The sequence below is a fragment of the Pseudopodoces humilis genome, chromosome 2 (genome assembly GCF_049639895.1).
Source record: "Pseudopodoces humilis isolate 2021_Gansu_Grassland_sample_001 chromosome 2, ASM4963989v1, whole genome shotgun sequence".
Classification (NCBI taxonomy): Eukaryota; Metazoa; Chordata; class Aves; order Passeriformes; family Paridae; genus Pseudopodoces; species Pseudopodoces humilis.
The window spans coordinates 81,740,152-81,765,061 of NC_142201.1; the positions used below are offsets into that span (position 1 = coordinate 81,740,152).

Sequence of the window (24,910 nt, forward strand, 5' to 3'; positions counted from 1 at the left end):
CAGATTTACATTTACACACAATGGCAAGAAAGATTAAATGACAATTTAGATGTCAAAACAGTAATTCTCTGGCACGCTGTGAGGCCTCAAGATCACAGAAGACACAGCACCTTTTGTCATATTTACCACTGAATTACAAACTGAAAGACTAAGAAAGATAAAGAGTCATTTCATTGCTATTAATCAGAAAATGTAAAAGATAGAGAACCTCTCTGAACATCTAAAGAATGACTTTGCAGCAAACAATTCTACCTCTGCCCTGAGACATAAAACAGAAGTCAAAAGCAGCTTTGCTTGCAGGCTGCAGCTGCCATGAAAGAAAAATGCCTCAAGAAATCCTCAAGACCACTCCCTACATATATAATGCAACCTCATATAAAGCCATTTAGTTTAAATGTAAATTTCACTGTTCAAAGCAGATGGCCTTATTTGCAGACTTGGAGTTTTACATTGTTTTTACTTGATCTGTAGGAATAATTTCCTATTTAAAATTCTATGAATTGGCATTATTTAAAAAAGAACAACAAAACAAGGAAAATCTCCCATTTCTGTGTGGATTCAGAGGCGATCAGAAGGGATTACAGGAAAGCACCTACTATACAGTTGTTGAAATTTCCCCTGTAATGATCTTACCTGTTAGCAGGTTGAAGTAGCAATGATTAATATAACAGACAATTCTTTTCCCTAATATAAGATCCAATGAAGGATATAGAAATATCAGTGGGAAAAGCTCTCTGGCCACTGGAACAGGCTCCCCAGGGAAGTGGTCACAGCACCAAGTCTGACAGAGTTCTAGAAGCATTTGTACAATACTCTCGGGCACATGGTATGACTCTTGGGGATGGTCCTGTGCAGGGACAGGAGCTGGACTCGATCCTTATGAGTACCTTCCAACTCAGGATATTCTGTGATTGTGTGCTAATACACATGAATACACACAGACTCAAAATAGACAAGAAGAAAAGCATGTATCCAGATTTTATGCATCCTATCTGACCTAGCTGTGTGTTGTTTTTTTCCCCCCAGCCTCAGTGTGAACAAACATAGAACACCTTCCAGAGAGAGAAAAATGAAATCAATGCAAAATTTCAGCTCTTTCTTTCATGGAATCTGTGCCACCATGTCCCTAAGTGCTACATCTACTAACACTGAAATACTTTCTCCAAAGGCTGAGCAGGACGAGAGGAAAAACAAATGCATATGTGATCCCAATACAAACAATGGAGGGCCTGGATCTGGACTGCACTTGAAACCTAATTATGGTATTTTCTCATATTAGGCTTTTTCTCCCTTTTTTCAAGAGTCAAGGCTGCCTTACCCATCAAATCACACTTTTTTTTTTAAATTTTAAAGTCACTAAGCTTACCAAGAAGTTATTCAGTGTCATATTCTACTACCTTTTTATATCATGAAATACCTGAAATTTCTGCTAAAATCCCACTTCGAATGCAAAAATAAATGTGAAATAGGGGTATTACTCTAACAAAATTCAGCATCTGTTTAAGAGGTTTATCAGAGCATATATCTTACAGAATGAAACACCTGCTTTCAGTTTAATCTGTTACATTGAGCACTGTGAAAAGGACCCCAGAAGAAATGGAATCAGTGCCGAAGAGTACTCATCTCTGCTTAGCAAGGGCAGAAGTCACCAAGGCTTACTGGTGTCAAAGTTAAAACTCTCTGTAGAGGGAAAAGAATAAAAAATACAGAAGTTTTAGAGTTTTGGAAAGGTTCTAATAGCACAAATAGCAAAATCATCAATTATCTTGTTTTGGCACTGAAGTGGCCATGAGAGCCGGGAATTACTGTGGTCCATATAATGCATGAAATTCACTCACTGATTCTGGCTAAGTATGTATAGAGGCAAATCTATTTTGCCAAATGCTTTAACTTAATGTATATACATTTATGTATACAGAAAGAACTTAAACAAATTTGATTTTGAATATCTGCAATAAACTGCAAATTCAAGTTGGTCTGTGCTGGACCAAAGAATGTTTTGATTTTTATGTCAGTGGAAGTAAACTTCTACCTAATGTCCTCTGGAAAAGTTTTAATTGATGTCCCAGAGTGCCCCTTTATGTCCCAGAATCTCTAAGTGCTGAATAAAATTAACTAAATAATTCCAAATATATCACTTGCCCAACAGCTTCTTTGAAACCCTAAATCACTGTAGGACCACTGCACTCACAGTGGGTCAGTTTACAAGAGAAACAGCCATGTGTGAAGTGCAGCTACCCAGGGCTCAGGGGGAATCAGCTCTTTTACATGGTTTAGCTTTGCGTGGCATAAAATGCATCTCTCAACGGAGATACTCTGTTACATAAATCACAACTATCTGGTACTTCACTATAGGGCTTGCCAACCATTTTTAAATATCAGTTTTCTTATTGATGTCCTCCTGCCTGAGAACCTGAGTGCTCTGTGGGTGGCCTGCAGGACAGCACATGCCAGAACTTTATTTTCCATCATTTTACAGGTTGTAGCACCCAGCAGGAACATCACAAGCTGCTGAGCTTAGCCAGGGCTCTCCTTGTGAACCTTTGTAGTGCTATCAGGTTGTTACGGATTAAAGAGGATGGTCCCTTTTGAATGATGCGATCTTGATGTAGGACAGAGAGTGGAAATATGCAAATGTCATTTTCTTTTAGTTTTTAGCACCTATTTCCCTCATAGTTTAAAAATTTCACACAGAGAAGAAAAATCAGTCCAATTTCTAGACTTTACACCTCACTCTGCTACATTCAAGTGTTTTGTTTAAGAAGTATGTCCTACTGAGGCATTAATCTTGTGTCTCCTCTGCCTGCCTCCTGATCCCTACTGGATGAAACAGCAAGAGAGCAGTTGACTGCAAGGGAGGCTTCTGTGAGAAGCCAGGGCTTCCCTAAGCCAGACACAGGTGGTTCCAGCCCCCCACCAGGGCAGGAGAAACAAGTGATAAGAAAAGGGTGAGGAAACAAGTGGTAAGAAAAGGAGCAGCAGAGAGACACAAGCATGTCCTGACCCCTGCTCCGACCGCACGCATGAGAGACCCCAGGTCCCTCATCTCCCTAAAGGCACTGAGTGGGACCTGAAGTGATGGCTAGAGGAGGGGAGGTGTCTGGAGTGAACATGAACCTCAGGATGAGGAGTTTTCCCTTAGTGTGAGTTTGTCATCTTTGTTTCTCAATATCCAACTCAATAATTAAATGCTTATGTAAACTGGCAAGAAAGTTAAATTCCCTTAGTCAAATCTCCTTTGCCTTCAAAACACCAATTGTTCTGAAACGTCACTGTAGAAAAGATATTTGTTCAGCACCTTTTATTTAGTCATTTTATTTTCTGAAAAACCTACAAATCAAGTATTGGAGATGAAACTGGACCATCAGAAGAAAACAGAAGCTCAGAGCCTTTGGTTATGAAAGACAGTGTTGAGGACACAGCATATCCTGTGCAGATGTGATCTCAATTCGAGCTGGGCTCTGAAGGGAGCACCTGACTTTTGGCTGTTTCTATGACAATAAGCTCAAGCTAAGGAAACTGCCCTTCCATAAGATGAATGTAGCAGAGTAGGAGAAACAAGAAGTCATAAAACCATGGAATAGTCTGAGTTGGAAAGGACCTCTGAAGCTCATCCAGTCCAAGGTCCCTGTGATAAGCAGGGTCATCTTCAACTAGATCAAGTTATTCAGAGCTCCATCCAACCTGACACTGAATATTTTCAGGGATAGGGCATTCACCAACATTCTGAGCACCTGTGCTGGTATTTTACCACCATCACTGTGAAACACCTCTTCCTTATATCTAATCTAAATCAATCATCTTTCAAGTTAAAACCATTAGCCCTTATCCTGTCACAGCAGGTCCTGTAAAAAAGTCTCTCCCCATCTTTCACTTAGCCCCAGCCAAATACAGCAAGGCCACAATAAGGTCTCTCAACAAAGAGAAAGTGGAAGCAGTACTGTGGCCACAAGGAAAGTTGTCATGTAAAAACAGAAACACATAAATTAGCAACTGATTAAACATATACATTTATACCCTTCTAGATCCTCTATAAAGAGGCACTTTCCATCGAGAAAGAAAGCTACACCTACTTCTCCTCACATACTCTATTAAAATGCATTGCTGCTGACCTCTCAATTCTTAGAATTAGCATTAGCAAAAAATTTCAAAACACAAAATCAACACGACACCATAGGTTTGGAGAATAATGAAACAAAGGGACTGAACTTGAGAAGTAACAGTGCCACAAAAGGAGCTGTATGTCATTGCTTAAGTAAACAAAGTGCCAAGGGCCATTATAAGTCTGAAACACAATGGCAATGACTGGAGAGTACAGCAAAACCAACATTCTTTCAAAGATGTTGCACAGAACCTAAAAAATACACCTTACTTAAAACTATAGGCCTGGGAAAAAAGAAGGCAATTCCCCTTGAGAAATGATCAAGGGAAAAGCATCCTTGTGAACTTGAAAAAAATAGACCGTGGGTACAAATAGGTGGATAGGACCTATTATGATCCTATTATGGGTGCAAATAGGACTAGAAAAACCAAACTTGGACTAAAAGAAAAAGGAAGATATATTTAAAAAAAAATTAAAATAATTCCTTTATGTTATTAATCATGCTGAAAAGCACTTCATATCAGGAAAATTATACTTGCCTGTTTTTCAATCAGTATTTTGCTATTTTTACCATGGGACTATTTTTCAGTGTAATGCCAAGGGCAGCCAAGTAGATTTTATCCACAGCTACAACTATGTGGTAAATTCAACAATCTGTAGTATAGTCTCCCTAGTGGAGAGGATGAGGCTTTGTTGCCTAAAACATTTAGGATGCTGCTCTTTGTATACATTGTTAGTAGTGACCTGGAAAGGACTAGAAAAGTTCTGCACTCTCTGAATTTACTGTGTGAATGTATATGTTAAAAGCCACTTATCCCACAAAATGGAACAACTTTCCTTGTACACAAAGACAACATTCCCCTTTCACTGTATCGAACAATACATGTAACAATCAAAGACATGAAACCTAAAAACAGTCAGAACTTATCTGAAGCAAGATTGAGAAGATGGGTTTGGAAACCAATTAGGGGAACTTCAAACGTCACAACCACCCTTCATGCACCAAACAGCACCCCCCAAAACACTGGAACATTAAATGGGTCAGAGCGTCAAGGCAGCCTCTTTCCTCTAGTAACAATAGCAAAAACAGTAACAATAAAAAACATCTCCTGGATATCTGTCTCTGATACGATGGTGCTTTGGTTCTCTTTTTTTTAGTGGAAAAGCTCCAGGAGAGGGCTTTCCGAAATAAGCTTTGATTACTCTTAGAAGGGATAAAGAAAACATTACCTGGCAAAGGAAACTGAAAGTTATGCACTATACATCAGGCACTAGGAGAGAACACCTGGAAAAGGACTAAGCATAGCATTCAGTAACACAAACAGAGCTAATCTGCTTAAGGCAGGGAGCTAGAATACAGGAATCAAAGAGCTCACTGCTAAAAATATTCAGCTTCAGGAACTCTGATTTCTCTTGTTCCTGTACAACAACATTTCAACCTTGAAAACAATTCAACATCTATCCCAAGAAATTGGCATTCAGACATGATGCAGCCTTTCCCCGAACCATTTGGACAGATTCAGTCTCCTCCTACCCTTCCTTTTCGGTATCAATCCCACCCTCCCAATGAAACACATCCCCCTCCTCCAGTAAATTATGATGCCTGCCAGAAATATCCCATTTACCATTCTCAGCCTGTTGTAAATCCTGACTTTCGCCATGGGACGTCTGGGAAAAATTAACACCTAGTGTGATGGTCCTTTCCAAAAGCTAAGCAACTTCACGGGCAGGTGCACCAATTCTGAGCACTAACATATAAAAACCCCACTGCAGACCTGACCCTGATACTAAATAAATGTTTGGCTGGGAGGACAAGAAATGGGAACATCGTGTGCTTCAGAGGAATGGGAGAAAAATGACATAGAAAATATTACAGCAAGAAGAACACAGAATCTGTGGGAGGCACAAGGTTTTTTAGGGCAGCCGTAACAAGGAGAAAGCAAGACTCCAAAGTTAAAGTCAGCCCACCCTTCACATGCTGCTATGTGCTTTGTGACACATTTTGAAATGTTTTTAATTATAAATGCTTTTTTACTGACAGGGGTTGAAACATTTTTTTTTGCTATCAGCTCACCTGTTATTGAAGCCCTTTTTGCTCACTTATTGGCTCAATACTGATCTGACACAGCTGGAACTGAATAATTCTTCAGGTTGTTAACCACATATTAAACAGTTCAGATGTGTGTATCTTTTGTGCAATATTAGCACATAATCATTTAAAAACACTCCATTAAATTCATGTTTCACATGAAATGAAGATACATAGAAGAAAGAAAGATACTATCTTCTTTCCTTTCCAGCACATTCTACCTGGCTTACCTAACCCAGTCACCAAAAGCCATCTGCTATTAAAATATTTCCAGTGCACACAACAGTAATATAAATAAATAGCTTCTTGAAAATCCTTGCAATTAGAAATAGCAACACATATTGATGTAAATATAGAAGAAATCACTTATTTCCCACACAATAGACAACATTACTGTGTGCTACCTGATCATAAGCAGTAATACCTATATGTTCAACTTATATTTATTAATATTTATTATAATTTCAAAGCCATATCTCAACTTACATGTTTTTCAGGAAGTAAGAATTATATGTAATATAGATTTTTTCTTAATCATTAAAGTAATGATAAAATAGAATATACTGGCAATATATTCTAATATATTCTAATTCCAGGTATATAGAACTATGCATTCACTCCCCAGAAAAATCACCAGCTTTTATAAAAGACAGTTCTTTATTACTCATTTTTTCATCAGAAAGAAACACAGAAGAGCTATGGTCAGAGGTCTGAGTTCATTCAGTTCAACACAGTTCAGTTTAATTCATCTCCCCCCACAAAAGAAGCCTACCCCTCAGAACTGAAATTTAAAAACATGCCTTATTTTAGAGATATGTTACAGTTTTCCTTACCGGGATAAAAGAATCAAAGCAACCCTGTTCCCGACTGTCAATAGCTGAAATTGTTTTCAACCAGAGGAGATAGCTTGAAATATCAGATATTTCAGAGTGCTCCATACTGAAAGCTGCAAGATTAGCAGGACTGAGGTGAGACAGATTTGCAAAAGGAGGGCTTTGCCTGTGTTACATAAAGTTCTAATTAGATCCTTGGTACAAATTGCTGTCCTAAGAATATAAAGTTAATCAAAAAACCTCATTGGAAGAATAGGAGGGCAAGATTAGAGCCCAGACAGCTCTTTCACTTTGGGACGATCACACAACTGCCTAACTAGATTCTGTGCCGTAATTCAGAAGTGAAAATGTATGTGTGAAAATCATAGTGTTCCCTTTGTGTTTCTTTGGACTCAACTGTTCACACCTGGTTTACCTCAGTGGAACTCAGGAGACCTCTCTATACTGAGATTCTAATGCAGCAAGCACCAAAATATCAGACACCCTTAATGTCACGGTCAAAATATTTTCACGAAAATAATAAAATTTTCAAAGGAACTGAATACAGAAGTGGGGTGAGAGCAGGTTTTGCAAGGACTTTTGGTGACAGACTGTAAGAGCCAACCTACAGCAATTAATTTAGTTTGACTAAATATTAGAAAACTACCCAAATAACCACAAGGTAACTGATGGATGATTTCTCATCTCTCCAAAAAGATGCAATTCTAGTCCCCATTTCCAAAGTACAGCTGAGAGCTCTCTTTATCTGTTGGGGTCTATATTCCCTGCACTTATGGCTGGTACTGTAGAAATGAAAGGAGCAGTGACAGAGGCCAAGGAAATGGCCTGAAGTTGTGTCAGCAGAGTTTTAGATTCGAGATTAGGAACACCTTCTTCACCTCGAGATTGGCTGGGCACTGGAACAGGCACCCCAGGGAAGTGGTCACAGCACCCAGCCTGACAGAGTTCAAGAAGCATTTGGACAATGCTCTTAGGCACATGGTGTGACTCCTGGGGCATCCTGTGCAGGGACAGGAGCTGGACTTGATGATCCTTGTGGGTCCCTTCCAACTCAGGATATTCTGTGATCCTTCAGAGGTCAGACATCTTTGACCCACTGGTAAAATCCAGAGCACACAAAGCTTGAAGATTTCAATGATGTCAAGATTTCAGTTACAATGTCTTTTGAGGAGAACCATGCAGAATACTTGTAGGCTGTCTGCTCAGAAAAGTCACACAAAAACTGACATTGTAGGTAGCTTCTGGAACAAGATGTAATCCTTTGACAAAAAAGCTCTAAAGCAAATCTGAAAGTCAGAGTTGCTAAACAGCCATGACGAAATGGAACTATCAGACATGAATACTGGAAATAACAACTTTTATATTCTCCAAAATATGGGTGCTAAAAAGGAAGCAGAACATAATTACTTGCTGACTGGCAAGAGAGGTGAGAGGAGAGGGACTGAAAACTCCTAGTAGAAGGGACAAGGAAACAAGTGGTCCTAAATAGTATGTCATTTACTGTATATTAAACGTTTTTGGTTTGTCTCCTATCAAGTTCATTTTAGGGCTCCAAATATTCACAGGCAAACTGAAAAACAGTGTCATAAGGACGAAAATACTTGACAAATTAAGCAAGATTTAGAAAATAATACTGATTTAAAAAAAAACAAAACAACAAAGAAGCAGCATTAAAAAAACCTACAGTTTTGCCTAGTTTAGAACAAAATGTTTCAAAAATCTTTCAAAATGTAGCATAAATACATTTTTGATGAAGAGATTCTTTCAAAAAAAGATATAAAATTTTCAGAGAAAAAAAATGGCATGCAGCCTAATGTAAAAAGTGTACTTCTTTCCCCATGAAAACTAATTTCTGGAAAGACCCAAAGAAGATTTAGAAATAAAACCCATGTAGCTTTGCAGAGTGGAGGTGAGGAAGGGAAGGCAGAGTTCAGCTTCTCCCCTATACTTCTTCACTTAAAATTGCACTGTTTAATGAGAAAATTCTACACTCATTTAAATGTTATAAAAATACTTCAGTATTAACTAAAATGCAGTATCCCTGCAAAGCATATTTCAGAAAATATCTTGACAAAACGGATGTGTTCATTTAGAAGCTATTCTAAACTATGTGAACTGTATATGCCTAGGAGCAGGTAATTCTTCCCTTCCCTTCAAACTCCTTCCACAACATTCTGTACATCACTTGGTATAAGGGCTTGGACAGGCCTTTGGTTTCACCCAGTACAGTTGTTTGCATCAACTTACAGAATAAATTTACAAAATGCTTTAGGCTGGAAGAAACCTTAAAGATCATCTTGTTCCACTCCCCCTGCCAAGGGCAGGGACACCATCCACTGGACCAGGTTGCTCCAAGACCCATCCAGCCAGGCCACTGCCAGGGATGGGACATTTATATCTTTTCTGGACAACTTGTGCCAGTATCAACCTCATAGTGAAGGATTTCTTCCTCATATCTAGTTTAAACCTGTTTCCTTTCCGTTTAAACTAATTCCCCCTTGTCCTGTCACTACACACCCTTGCGAAAAGTCTCTCTCCAGACCTCTTGTAGCCCCTTTAGATAATGAAAGGTTCTATTAGGTCTCCCTAGTTCCACATGATCAGTATTATTTGCTTCTCAGAAAAGTGGAAGACTTGAAAGTGAGAGCATAAATGACTCACCAATTTTTCATCAATTTGAAGAGCTAATTTTAAACCATTATCTTCTAGGACATGAGAGGGATCACTTACTGTGAAAATGGTTGCAACTAGTTTGTTTGTGTTGCATTACCCAATGAGCTCATAAGATAACTTAATTTACAGAATACCTTGTCCTGTAAATATGAGCAATCCAGATGGACTATGACAGACAGACACAGGGGAGTCCTTCAGCCAAGCCTCTGTGAAAACGTCTTTAATAAAGGATAGGAAATACCAAGGAGAAGAGAATGAGGGAACAACCAGACCAGGGCAATAGACGGAACTGCATGGCAAAGAAGGCACACCCACGAAGAGAGCACAGCCAATGGATAACCCCATGCTGAAGCAGGTACTCCCGCAGAGGGGCTGTTTTACTTGTGACAGAACTGCTGAGATTTTGGTACATGCACTTTCTCTCTCCTTCTGTTCCAGTTTTCTCCCTGCTGCAGGGGCAGTGAGAGAGTGGTTCTGGTTCTGTGGGGGCTGCCAGCTGGGGCCAACTTACCACAACCTGATCTACCAGTCCTCCAATTAAAGCGCCTTTCAGAACACTTTCCATCATATTTTAAAAAATGATCTTATGGAATACCTAAAGCTGTTCTGCTATCTCTGAAAAACCACTACAGACATGTAATACCTCAGGTCAAGACAGTGATGACAAAACTTTAATAAAGAGCTCATACTGATTAAAGATCAAAGTATGACAAAAGCTGATGCAACTACATCCCATAAAAGCTCATACAGTTTATACACAGAAACAACTCCCCAGTTTTTTCTTTATATTTTACAGGAAAAGAAAACATTCCATGTTTGTTTATGTGTTATATGCGTAATGCCATTCATAACAAGTATTCATTTCTATGAAAACTGCTGTCAATCAAGTAAATAATTTATCCAGTAAAATTACATTTTATAAGTTAATATAACAGATCATCTGGGAATAGCTCACAATGTCTCCAGCAGAGAATTTCAGAAATTGTTTAACTGTACCTCACCTTTTTAAACCACTCCAACTGGATTACTGCCTTCCTAAAAACATTAAAATGTTTAATTTTTAAATAAATCTTAGATAATAGCTTCTATACAGTCTCATTGGAGTTTTGCCGGTCGGTTGTTTACAAACCTCTAACACATTAGGAGCAAATGACAGAGATAACCGAGTGGTTTACAAGGGAAATACTTTGCATTAGAAGAATAAGAACAATATAGCCATTCAATTTTTCATACAGGTTTATTTATTGATGGTTGCAGAAATATGTGGGCTGTTTAAGTCTGGAGGGCTCTGCTAGTTATTCTTATTGAATTTTCAAGGGAAGTAAGGATAGAGTAGGTATTGCTGCATTCCAGCCCGAAACTACTGCATCACGATATCTGAACTTTTGTGTCTAGTACTAAGTGGCAGCATTACTGCTTTATATTACCTTCAATGAAGATACTCTTCACTGACTTTTCTCACTAGTGCTGCAGTAGGCAAAGACCAGTCATTGCAGCAATTAAATTTTCCCTTTTGTGTCCTTTAAACTTCTTTGCTGGATTGGGTCTCTGAATCTGAGTGCAAGATCTCTACAAAAATGTTATTTTCTTTCCCCCTCATCTGCCACTTTTGTTGAAACCCCACTGTAGTTTCAAGTTAAATTTAAAATTACAAACAAATGAAGAAGCAGCATTTTCTGTGTGTTTGATATATTCAATCTTGAAAACTTTTTTTTTTTAAAAGGATTCTTCTTTTTCTTTACTTTTACATAGAAATGGAAAAACCAATAGCACGAATTTTTACAAAGGAACAGTTTTGGTTAGATTGCTACTTTGCAGTTCAGAAGGGTAGTTAACTTTTGGGTTAACTTCGGCATTCAAAGCATTGCCAGTAATACCAAGTCCCACCAACACATACTGTATCAGAGTCACATAGGAACAGTGTTAAGCATCTGCTGATCTGCTGTCCACATCAGTGGCTTGTCATCCAACTCCAGTATTTGAAGAAAGATGTATTTTAAAGAAGTTCCAGCTGTATTTATTGACTTTTTCTGCCACTGCTTTGCCCTTACATTTTCAGTATTTTCTCCTCTTACTGCAAGTTTACCAATTCAGTAGTACAAGAACTGCTTAAACTGTGTTGACCAGCCCAGCACAACACCCCAGCAATAAGGCCAGCTTAAACTGCTGAAAGAAACATAATCAATTGATGGAAAAGCTTGAAGAAGTGCCAGTTAAATAATTGCTTTGTATCTCCAAGTCAGTATGTGCCTCAGTGTGAGAGTATAGCCCTGCCTTAAGCCTAAAATTCTCATATATAGAACAGGATGATGCAAATTGCCCCACTTCAACAAAGAACCCACTGTATCTTTCTACAGTAACATGAAGAACTACTATCCTCAAAAAGATGGAAATCTTATCAAGATAATCTTATAATTTTATATATTTTAACATAATTTTATCAACATCTTATCCACGGTCATGGAAGCTAGTGAGAGTAACTTCCAAGGGGACTGAGCTTGATGCTGCACCTCAAGGGTGGCCACAACCAGCAAGGACCCTTAAAGGTCCAACAAGAACAGATTTCAGACAAACTTCCATGTAGATGGGTTAAAACTTAGAGCCATTCAACAAATAGTGCAGGTAGGTTCAGCCTAGCTGTTGCCTTAGGACTAAGCTACGACAAAGGGGCTGAAAATCAAGCTCTCCCTCTGTTCTATGTACAATCACAAAAACATTTGTTACCTTTCCTGCCTCAGCCTTCCCAGTGTGATGTGAAATGAAATGAACATTGACCTAACTCACAAATGTATCAGAAAACAAAAGAATCACATAGCTGTTCCTTCTGAGGCGCTCTAGGAAATGTCAAGGCATCAGGCAGTAATGACATCTGGAGAAAACAAACAGGAACAATTTTGCTTTCATCACCTCTCCTGCTCCTGGTTGGTTGCTGAACACCAACTAATACTTCAGATTGCAAAAATAATTTCCTGCATCGCTGTAGTTTTATTATTGCTTTTATTATTAATAAAACAAAAACCTAGCTCCTTTACCCCTAATCCCCTTGCTAGAAAATGTTTTTGCTGTAGCAATTCTGTTCCGTTTTGCATTTTGCTGGTTTGTCAGATTTGCTGAAGCCTCAAGTGCAAAAGGTAACATGATGAAATAGAAACTGGCAGAAAGTACATTAAAGTTATTATCACCTGAGGACAAATCCTGGGAAGTGAACCAGAAGAAAAAAGACTTCCATCTGGAAATCAGACAAAGAACATACAGGCAAACCCAGTAATTCCACTACTGTTTTGGCAACCATTCAAAAAAGTGAAAACACAGATGAGTTATGAAAAAAAAAATATGTAGAAGTAATGGGAGCCTTCAAAGAGAGGACAGAAAGGAGCAAAGGTGAAATGGAAAACAGATACTAAATTTCAGACACTAGATGCAGTACCAACATGCATTTTGAAAGGGCATTATATCAAATGAGCAAAAGACAACCTTTTGGTTAGATATGACAAAGGCTACCATCAGAGGATACAAGGACCAAAGAATTATGAATTTGAAAAGCTTTTTAGGTTTTGTCCATTCAGCAAAATATTTTGCAATTCTGCCTTTTCAACCACTCTTAAGAGCTGATTCATTTCTTTCTGTATTCTCCATATGATTAGCATGACGTTTTATTTCTTGGTACACAAATTAGTTTAGCTGATAGACAGCAACCAGTGCTTGAAACCAAAATAACTAGGAGTGATAACCTCAATTTTCAGCACAAATTATTTAAAAGTAATGTGTGAATTCCAGTTTTGTGCTGACTACATAGATTTAAATGCATCTCAGCTAAAAGAGAAGATCCACCGAGAATACTGCCATGACAACTCAAAGAAAAAAAAGACAGTATTTTTGCAGATTTACGCCTGCAGAAGTGATCAGATTGCTTCTACTTTTATACTTGAAGAGGCTGAGCAAGCTAGTACCTGCCCCAGAGGCGACTGCAGTATATCATGACTCTGCTTAATACATCTAGTAGATCTACATGCGATACTTTACAGAAGTATGCAACAAACTGGTATTGCCCCTCATCATCTGGGGTTTCACTTATTTAAAACCATTAAAGATGTAAATAGCAATTATTAAAATTATAGTAATAATGACAGTAACCTATAATTATTTTAGAAGTTGTTATAAACTCTATAGGCCAGTTTTTTCTGAAATGCCCAGTGGGACCATAGGAACCTCATGAGGTTCAACAAGGCCAAGTTTCAAGGTCCCATACCTGGGTCAGGCAACCAATGACATCAATACAGTCCAGAGGATGAAATGTATTAAAAGCAGCCTTGCAGACCAGGATTTGAGGGAACTGGTGGACGTGACCAGCAATGTGCATTTGCAAGCCAGAAAGACAACTGTATCCTGGGCTGCATCCAAAGCAGCTCTTAGAGAGTGTCCAAAGGAGGGCCACAAGGATGGGAAACGTCCTGAGGGGGAGCCACATGAGGAACAGCTGAGGTCGCTTGGTCTGTTCAGCATGGAGCAGAGGAAACTGAGGGGAGACCTCATTGTGGTCTACAGCATCCTTATGAGGAGAAGAGGAGGGGACAAGCACAGATCTCTGCTCTGTGGTGACCAGTGACAGGAGCTGAGGGAATTGCATGAAGCTGTGTCAGGGGAGGTTTAGGTCGGAGGTTCATCACCCAGAGGGTGTTCGGGCACTGGAACAGGCTCCCCAGGGAAGTGATCACAGCCCCAAGCCTGACAGAGTTCAACAAGCAGCTGGACAATGCTCTCAGGCATGTGGGTGTGATTCTTAAGCCTGTCCTGGGAAGCACCTGCCTCTAACTTTCTGCCTGAGCTGGTGGTATAGAGACCATTGAAAACACAGCAGCATCAGCCCAGACTGAATATGAGACCAGGGTTCTGCTATTTCTACTACCTTCTTACTGAATATCTAGATAAAAATTTGGGGTTATTTTTCTTCCAAAATATAATTTGGCTGTCTGATCCTGTGTGCCCAACTGCAGTCTCACAGAGCATGCATGACAAGTGTCTTCTATACCTCTGACTGAAAGATTTTGATAGAATCCAGATGTGTCTGCTGAGCAGAAAGTAAAAACAGAAAGGAAAAGGGAACAAGCCGTCTCCAAAATTCTCCATTTCTTAAGTGAAACATGATTATTTCTGAATTCTTGGAGGCAGAAATTAGCTTGACACAAGTTTCTGTGCTTAGCATGGGGAGGTCCCTGAGCACTGCTGTGTTGTCAAAACCAAACTGCACACACCAAATTGCGTATTAGTGTGACTGCCTTTGGAAGAGGCAGCTGTGCTGGGACATGACCCTTGTCACATGCTTCATCTCTCAGCCTTGTACTGGCACTAGAAGTTATGCTAGTGAACATCAACTGGGCCATGAAATAGGTCTCTCAAACACCATTTTTTTTTTAATTTCCCCCCCCCCCCCAAAGTAGGCTCTGCAGAATGAAGAAAAGTAAAAACAGAGCTTAGACCTTACATTTTCAATGAATGTGGTCAGCTCTCACGTGAGTGATGGTCACAACATAAAACTTGGACAAACCTGCACATGGATAAATACTAATTCCTATTCCTGTGATGAATGCAAGAAATAGCAGCTCAATATGGAGCAAGTGTTTATCAGAATTTAAAAGAAAAACAAATGTAAACAAGGAGTCTTTAAAGAGAATGAGGAGTGTTAAAAGCCTCAGTTTAACTCCCTTCACACCTGGGTGCAGCACAGCTGCTCTGGGAGGGCAGCTAAAGGAATCCTGAGACACTACTCCATTCTGCTCTCATTTGAAATGCATAATGAAAATCATTTGTCTGATGTTCTGTTTGACCAATCATATGGACAATTTCAGATGCTGAAGTAACCTGCTTCTCCTTGTACAAATGCTTAATCAGAAAGGCAAAACCCTGTATCAAAAGTACAATATATCCAAACCAAAACCAGCTGTTATTTTGCTAAATTGGATTTTGTACTGCATTCATAGCTGTCTCCTGTGACTTAAAAGAAAGCTTATAACCAGAATTGGAATTTATAAAAAGGATTATTTTGTTTGTTTTTCTGATATTTGGCATAGATATTACAGGACCTTTGTTTTCAATACATAAAGAATTCCTTTTTTATCCCTGTATTTCTCTCAGAATGATTGGAGATTTTGAAATTAGATGACTATTGAGACAATTCTTCTGATTAACTGTAGTAATTTATAAAAAATACTTATACAAAAAGATAAATGAGTATATGTTATTTAATTTACAAACTCTATTGTAATAATCTAAGGCTTATTGCAAAGCAAACATGGTTCTTAAAAGCAAAGTAATTGAGTCCATATTCCTTTCTTGACATTTTTTTGGCTTTATTTTTGTTATCACATGCAGACATGGGGAAACAGAGAGCTAAATTGGAAAACTCTAAATCTTGTCACTGTTATAACCAGAAACTCCCTTTAGTTTCTTGGGGGTTTTGTTTGTTTTTTTTTTTTTTGTGGAGAAGTCTGATATTTTCGTATACCAGAATAGTGGAAGGAGACATTTCCAAAAGGGAGATCAATTTTCAGGTTGTGTCTTCAAGTCATGCCAAAATAGCTGAGACCAATTCCACCTCAGTCTGAGCCATTGCTCAGTGTCCTTCTATAAATTGTCATGCATCACACGTCAGTTCTTTTGCTTGGATTAGACCAAAGCCACCTTGCTGAGTTGCTGTGAAGGGTTTGCATCTTTGAATGCCCAATTTAAATGTGGTGGAACATTAAACACAAAGCCCGACTAGGGTTATCAAGCCTTATTCCTAATTGTTTCATGCAAACCGTAAGGCAACTATTTCAGAGGTTTTTTTCCTTTTAGTCCTTTTAGTCCAGAGAGTCCAGTTTACCAATCCTGTTGACATTCCACCAAAGAGTTCCAGCAACCTATAGCCTCAAGAACCAGTCTAAGAGACAGGAAGACTAAAATCCCACTGTGTGGCCTGTGCCATCAGAGTACTACAGGAAAGATTAAAGACTTTTCCTGTGTTCTAGATTCCTGTGGTAGCAAGGATCTAATTAGGTGAAAATGCCTGGACAGTCCTAGCAGCAGATTACATGGCATGGCAGAATGTAGAAAAAGTGCAGGAAAAATAAAAGGTTTTGAATCCCTTTGGGTTCTACCAGTCTGGCGCTAAGGAAATGCCCCTCTGTTCTCAAATATGATGAACAGTTTATCCATGGATGAATAAACATGGCAAGTATTAGACAAAATTATGAATAGGCAGGAGAACTGTCAGAACACTTGTGCAGTTTTGGCTAATTACCAATGCTACAAACAATCCCTGTCCAAACCCTACAATTCCCTTTCTATATCCCCTTTCATCCCCCTCTGAAAGTCCCAGTAGCCAAATTACATGGCAAGGGGAGAAAATGTTCTTGACTTTTTGGGGCATCTAGGACGAGAAACTTTGAAATGGGTTTAAATAAATGTAATTCTAAACATGGTGCAACAAATGCAAATTAGGCATTAAGATATTTATGGCAGAACAATCAGCAGGAGCCAAATAATGTGCAATTAAACTATAAATCATTACTATCATTGTTAAGTACAGTACATAATATATCTGCTTCCATATTTAAAGGAAAATATATGGAACAAATTGCACACAAATACTGTCGTGATCTGTGTAACCATGCCTATTTCTTAAATTTCTTTGTTAGCACTTAATATAACGTATCATCAAAAATATTAACACTGATAAAGACCTGATACATTAATAGGAGGAGACAGAAAATGATATAACAAATGCAAGACTAACCACTTTTCTTTTATTACCAGTGGCCTTTGCAAAGCAATACTACATTATCAATCAAGGCAGGGATTGCTGAATTACCTCTGGTGAGATGGTGGAAAATCTGGAATGACTGAAACACCCCGAGGTTCCTGAATCTGAAGACCACAAAGCCTCGTAACTAACACTGGTGTTTTCTTTTTCCTTTCCTTAAAAAAAATCAGAACAATCAAAAAAAACCCCATAGCCAAAAAAAAATACCCAAAATACCCTAAAAACCCATAACAGAACAAAACCACCAAAAAAGGAACTTTCATGTTTAAAGGGAAAGTCCTACTGTGGCCTCAGCATATTTAGTTTCTGGAGTTTCTGGCCTTTTCATTGCATACCATTCAAATTGGAGTCACATGAACAACCAATAAGCAAAGGAAACACGTTTCCAAACAATTACAGAATCATAGAATCACTGAGGTTGGAACAGACCTCTAAGATCACTGAGTCTAACCATTAACCTAGTACTGCCAAGCCCACCACTAGACCATGTCCCCATGCAACACATCTATGAGTTTTTTAAATACCTCCAGGGACCGTTTATGTCTCATTTCATGTTACTTCTGACCAGGAGTGTTCCCTGCATCACTAAAGAAACTGCTGGCTTCAATAGGCTAAGCTTTGATCTCCTTTTTATGCCAAACATAACTCCTACAAATTCAGTAGTAACAATGATTTCCTGGGAAGAAATAGGTTAAACATGAAAGCAGAAATCAAGGTTTTCTGAAGCAGCTGTCCTGGGAGAGAATCAGATCTGAATGCTACCTAGAATGATGCAGACTTCTCAAAGCCCTTTCCCAGTGAGAGGGACTGGATACAGGAATTGTTAGAACAATATCACTCATCATCAAAAGAATATGATAACAACTTTTGTATTTCTGCATTTGTACATCTCTTACATAGCAGCTGCACTGCTGACAATTTTTCAATGATCTCACTTCTATGAATGCAGCATGAGGATCAATCCAAGGCAAGATGCTGTCATCTAAATCCACTGATAAGAGCATACCACCCTAAGAATGGAATATGAGCTTTTTTCCTCATGAAAAATTGCCCAGCTAGGCCTATCAAAACTTATACCATCTAGCTCTCAATAGCCTTAAAGATTAAAAAGGGAAAAGTTTAAAAGCAAATTATTGCTGTTTATTTGCTGTTTAACTGCTATTTAGCTGGCACTTGAACACACTAGATTAGAGTGAAAAGCTCTCCCTTATTAACTGAAATAGCTTGATGTAACTTTATAGCTGGGAGGGACTTGCCAGAAGAATGGCCAGTTGCATGTGGGAATCCGTAAACTGAAAGAGCGATCTGAGCTTTCAAAAATACAACCCATGATAAATAATTTCTTTATACTGCTGGAAGAGCCAGTATCTCTTGGAGTAGACCTTCTGCATTAGTACCGAGGCAGAATGCCTTGAAGCAAGCCCTCGCTTCATGCCAGCATGCAAAGAGTTCTCAAATGAAATACTGCAATTTTAGCACTAGCCCCAAAGGCCTTCAAACACAAAAGACTGTTCCCAGTGGATCCTTCAGAATTTGGCTGCTCACTGCCCTTTTAAAGTCATGCCACATCTATAGCCTAGGGTTTAGCTCACAAGCCTCTACCAGGTTAAAAAACACAACATTGAAGCTATTTCTTCTAAAAGAAGAAATAGTTTTTATCTAAAAGAAACTGACTACAAAACATCTTTTCTAATATTGATTGTAAAAAACCCCAACCAACCAAAAAAGTCATCAAAGCTGATATTGACAGTAAACTATTCAAAAATAGGTGAACATTTCCACTTTTATGGAATATTTCAAAACAAAGTACATGTATGCCCTTTTGTAGATGACACATTAAGGATGCTATCTCCTATGAGATGATTTTCTTTGAGAACATTTCAAAATAGAAAGGCCAAAAAATTTATAGTGAATAGTTAGCTAAATTTTAGTGGACTCCAATATTGTCTTCTGAACTGGGAAACAGCTAAAGACAGGAATCTACTTCTACACCTTCCTTTTCCCTCAAAAAGGATAATCTTAATCTCACGGAATCTGAAAACTCATATTGGGAAACTGTTTAGAGGAACTGTTTAGAGGAGGACCTCTTTCATACAGACCACGTAAAATTTGTACTTTGGATTTCCTAAAACAAGAACAGCAACACAAACTCGTCAATTTCCTCTTCAATCTACAATCAGGGCAATACAGACTCCTATCCCTCTGTCCTTTCTGCACAAAGAATGTGTTCATTTCACACCTTCAGCTAAACATATATGTCTAATCTAATTAATTGCTACATTGCATCTGCCAGCAATCTAGAGGTGCCTACAGGGAAAGTCCATCCATCCAATGTTACAAACCAAGCCCCATGTTAGAATGCCCCCTGGAAAACACCAGGTCACCTCCTTGCCTCTGCAAAGCCCTCTTCCACCCGCAAATGTTGCTCAATCTCTCACACCGAAACAGTGACCTGAAGTATGAAATCACTGAGTGAATCACACAAATTACATAATTCCATTATACTAATGGTGATAGAGATACCCAGTGCACTGCAGAGAAATAAAAAATATTTCCAAGCAATAGGGACATTCAAAACTTGCCTGTTAACTTTTCTTCTTACTTTTCCCCCTTCCCTTTTTCTCTTAAGAAACTGAAGTGTAAATGCATTTGTCAAAAAGAAATGGAAGTTTGAAGCCAAATTAGGTATTGGAATCAGACTTCCATCTAAACATGATTTCAACTCACTTTCAAAATTAGGAGATTTTTGGTTTGGGGGTTTTTGGTTGGTTGGGTGTTTTTCTGGTTTTGTGGGATTGTTCTTTTTTTTTTAAATTCCAACTTAATTTTTATTTGCATATACAGAGTGCATTTTTGTACCTACAACTCAACATGACATTAGGAGCAAACACAAACATGCAAGCCGGCGAAGCAGAATTTCTAAGACAGTTAAAGCATCAGTAATACTAGAATGCCGCTCTTTGCTCTGGCATACTAAAGAAGAAGCTGGTAAAGAAAATGGGGACATGTGCTTCTAAATAAAATCAACATTTTTGTCAGGATCAGGATGCCAAAGTGCATGTTAATAACAGCTGTCATGTACACACTCTAGGAATGAAGGATCTGTGCATTTATTTTGGTACTACAGTACTAACCAAGAAGCATTTTCACAAGGTGTTATGTCTTTCCTATGTCTGAAGAAAGTCGTCGGTCCTAAAAGAAGTCAAGCAGAAGAAAAGCCTGCTCAGAACCTTATGTAATGAAACAATCCACCTTGGAAGCTATCAATGTCTTATTTCTTTTCACATTTACACATTAGATGGACATTTAAAATTAATTCTCCTTTTTATTTTCTTCCTTAGGCCAGCAAATTTAACTACATCTCTTTATTCTTCCACTACATCTCTTTGTGTTAGAAAGAAAGAAATATTTCCTCATCAATATAGCCCTCAAAAAACATCACTTCAACACGTATCCCCAAACTAGGGAGAAGCAGCAAGGGCAGCCCTATAATGTTTTCTCATAATGTTTCTATGCAATACTATTGATGATTTTCTAGGTGTACGTACATACAACAATAAGTGTACACACAGACAAATTTACACACACTCCTCCCTTCCTGCCATACCTTACACAATGCCTACTTTGCACATAGAAAAGGAGATTATTATTTCAAACAAACTATTTCTCAGCTCTATGACACTGAAACCACCAAGTATTTGCCCAAGTACATCAGTCCACCCCCACACACAGTGATAAATTCATTACAGACAGAACCCAAGAAAGGCACCTTTCCAAACAGAATCAAGTAGTTGGCATTCAGAATATACAGTAAAGAAAGTTTCCAGAGGAAAGTTCTGTATTAAATATGGGAAGTACATAAACCTGAATAACAACCATGTTATCTAAACACATGAGGATGTGGTCACAAAGGTATTAAAACTATGGAAATAACTTTACAGTACATCTATACCATAGATATTGAAGTATTATTAGAAGGGTCTTTTTGGGTTTTTTTTAATAATGCTTCTACATTCTCTTTATAAATTCTGTACCTTTGAAAATGAAGGACCTCTTTCATTGAAAGTGTTTTTTCCTCCAAGCTTTTTCCAAATCAAAAAGAGCCTAAGAAACTATTTAGAGTTTTTTATAATTCAAATATGAAAAAATTCTAATTCAATGCTTTATATAGTTTTTTAATATTGGCTTTATTCCAACATAAATAGCTTTATATGCCTTGTATATGAAAGAAAATATATAAAATATATTTTAGTCATGTGCAACATTTCCATCACTCAAAAATATAACAGAAAGCTTAGTTTTCCCACTTGATACTAGATTTGAGAGGAAAAAAGGAAGCTTTTTTATATAACAATCATTTTCAGTCAACAAAACATCCCTTTTTCAGACCATAAGACAAGATAAAATGTAGCAACACTATCTGACAATCCTTTGCCTTATTGCTTTTCTGTGCAGTGAAAATATATTAAAACCATTTCTATGAAAGAATCGATGCAATCTCTAGAGAGGGTGCACATATTCACTGTGGGCTGAGGCTAGTTAAACTCCAGTGTACACTCTATCAGTAAGTAACGCTATATTTCAAAAACTTATTTCAGCAGTACATTCTGCCTTTTTCACTGTGAAATGGTGACAAAAGCATTTGATGTTGCCATAATAGAAAGCTTTTTTGAATAAGCTGAAAGTATTCTAAGTGAGACATGAAAACATGAATCAGTGGAGGCAGTTGTCATGCCTTTTAGTATTAACCATCCTATAAGTGTCACTGAGATTTCTATTTCACAGCACTGGGTTTCAGTCTAGTTGCTCACAGGTAATTGTACACATCATAGACCCTGCTTGGTTTGTATTTGAAAATAATCTGTGCTGTATTTAAATAAAAATCTACAGATTCTTGAAAGCTAAAGAGATATTTCATATTTATTAAGGATTTCAACTGCATTTGAAGTTCCAAAGAGGAGAAAGAGGTCACACTCTCTTATCAGTAAATCCAACACCCCCTCCCTCCATGCTGCCTCTTAAACAGAGTATTATTTTAACTTCATGCGATACTTGAAAACAAACTATTCACAGAAGCTCACAAAATCCATTACACATGGGAGATAAACACATCGGTTCTATACGGCACAGCGGAATATGAAGTCTGCAGAACCTAGAGGCACAAACCAAAGCATTCTAACAAGAAAACCTTTCCAAGAACAGCCCACAATTTTCATAGGCAACAGAGAAGCAACATTCAAACACAGATATGACCACCCTACAGCTTGCCCTTGCATATAAAATTTCCAGAACAAACCACTAAACACACATCAAGACACATGACAAAAAGTTGTCGACACCACCAAACCTCACTTTCTCTCCCCGGAGCATCCTCTAAGTCTCTTGGAGAACGAAGAATCAGCTCACCTGCACCGGGTGGCCCCAGCCGTGGGCACAGCCGCACTCTGACCACCACTGCCCCGGGCTGCCCTGCGGCTTGGCCGGGGATTTGGGGGGGCTCTTCCGCGCCGTGTCCCACAACGGGACCAACTTGCCCCTGCCCTGGCTGCCACCCGCGGCTCCCCACGAGGGCAGCGCCTGACAGCTGTGCTGGAGGCCCGGCGGATGCTGCTGCCAGCGGCAGGCGCAGTGGCCATCCCTGGCGGCGGGGGGCACATTCCTGCCCCCGTCCGAGCCCTCGGCGCCCCTGCCGCAGCTGTGCTGCCGGGGAAGGTGCCCGTGCATGGCTCGCCCGGGGCTCGCCCTGCCCGCTGGGCATGGACGCGCTGCCGGCGGCGGGGGCGAGGCGCGGCGGCGGGGCCCGGCCAGCCCGGGGGCAGCGCTGGCCAGCGCCGGGGCGGCAGTGGCGGGCGCCGGGGCAGAGCTGGCTAGCGGCGGGATGGCAGTGGCTAGCGGCGGGGCAGAGCTGGCTAGCGGCGGGATGGCAGTGGCTAGCGGCGGGGCAGAGCTGGCTAGCGGCGGGATGGCAGTGGCTAGCGGCGGGGCAGAGCTGGCTAGCGGCGGGATGGCAGTGGCTAGCGGCGGGGCAGAGCTGGCTAGCGGCGGGGCAGAGCTGGCTAGCGGCGGGGCATGGCGGAGGCCGGGGCCGGCGGGGGCCGCTGCCCAGCAGTCCCGTGTCAATAGCGGACTCCACTCGCGCAGCCACTTGACAGCATCCCCGCTGCAGGCAGAAGCAATCAATGCTCTGCGTGGCTGGGACGCACGCCTGCATCCCTTTCTGGATGACAAACCACGGGAAGGGAAGGGGGGAAAAAATATATCCAACAACCAACAAAAACCACTCTTGCAATTTTCAGGAAGATTTAGTCATTTTCTGGCTGACCCTGGCACGAGTCACAGGCACCCTGCTGAAGCACATTTATATGTACAAGCTTTACGGGCAAAGTGCTTTCTTGTGGAAATAGCATCTAGACAAAGTACTGAAAAAGACACTCCTTTACCAATGATCCAAACAGACGCGGGAGTGGTTTTTTCCCTGCATGCCTAAAAAGACCTTGTCAACAAAATTGCATCAGAAGATGCAAATGACAAGTCCGGCAAGAATGTTATCTGCCCTAAATGCTAAACCACAGCATGAAGTCGGTATGCGCTAATGTGCACAGGCTGGTCTGCACAAACACAGCGGAGAGAGCAAGAGGCTGAATTTAAAAATAAAGCCAAAAAGACCTGTGCCACAAGTTAACAACTCTCCAGCATCTTATATATGTAATGTGAATAATTTTTTTGTGTGCAAGGACCTCAAGATTCTGACTGATGTATCATTTTCTCTTCTGTTTTTCACCCCTTAAAAATTCTTTGGTGCTTGCCAATAACATTCCGTACAGAGTTTTCTGTAAACTCCTGCTTGGGTTTTCTTCCTAATACAATCTCTTTTCCTGAAATTATCCTGAATTCTTTCTTTGCAAGTATTATATTCTTATAGAAGTGACAGAATTGTAACATGAATAAATCTGGTCTGATTGTTCCAAGCACCTCGACATCTTTAGGGGTGTTCTCCAGTCTCAGGTACCTAAGTCCTTAGGCCTGTAAGACACTCATTGGATCATGGATCATGTGTATACTTTTTTAAAGATTTTCTTTTACCTGTAGCATATTTCAGCTATATTTAACCATAGGAAAAAACAAAATTAATTTCTAAAAACAAGTACAGGAATGTGTAACAATACTTTTGGGTCTGTTGGTATTCAACTAGTATTTAAGTACACATAGAAATTAAAAAGAATTAGTAAAATACATAGTTTTACAATTACAAAGTCTAAAACAAATCTGCTTTTAAAGACTTCAGTGTCAAAGACGACTATGACTATCTGCAAATATGCTTTCAAGAGAGATAAATAAATTTTCAAAAATGCATTGATGCAAAAAAACTTGATGCAGTTATTGAATTCCTCCTACATAGTTAACATGATATT

At 39.3% G+C, this 24,910-nt stretch overlaps 1 protein-coding gene across 19 annotated transcripts in view; it reads right to left on the bottom strand.

Moving 5' to 3' along the window:
• Window positions 1-24,910, bottom strand: part of DLG2 (discs large MAGUK scaffold protein 2) — a 991,421-nt gene that overhangs the window by 397,114 nt on the left and 569,397 nt on the right. For 7 of the 19 annotated variants that reach the window (XM_088051066.1, XM_088051064.1, XM_088051063.1 and 4 more), the window contains exon 1: window positions 22,905-23,222. The exons of the other annotated variants lie outside the window; for them this stretch is intronic. In XM_088051066.1, the coding sequence (XP_087907192.1) occupies window positions 22,905-23,222 (318 nt within the window). Of the gene's footprint in view, window positions 1-22,904; window positions 23,223-24,910 lie in introns of those variants that run through there. 19 annotated transcript variants of the gene reach the window in all.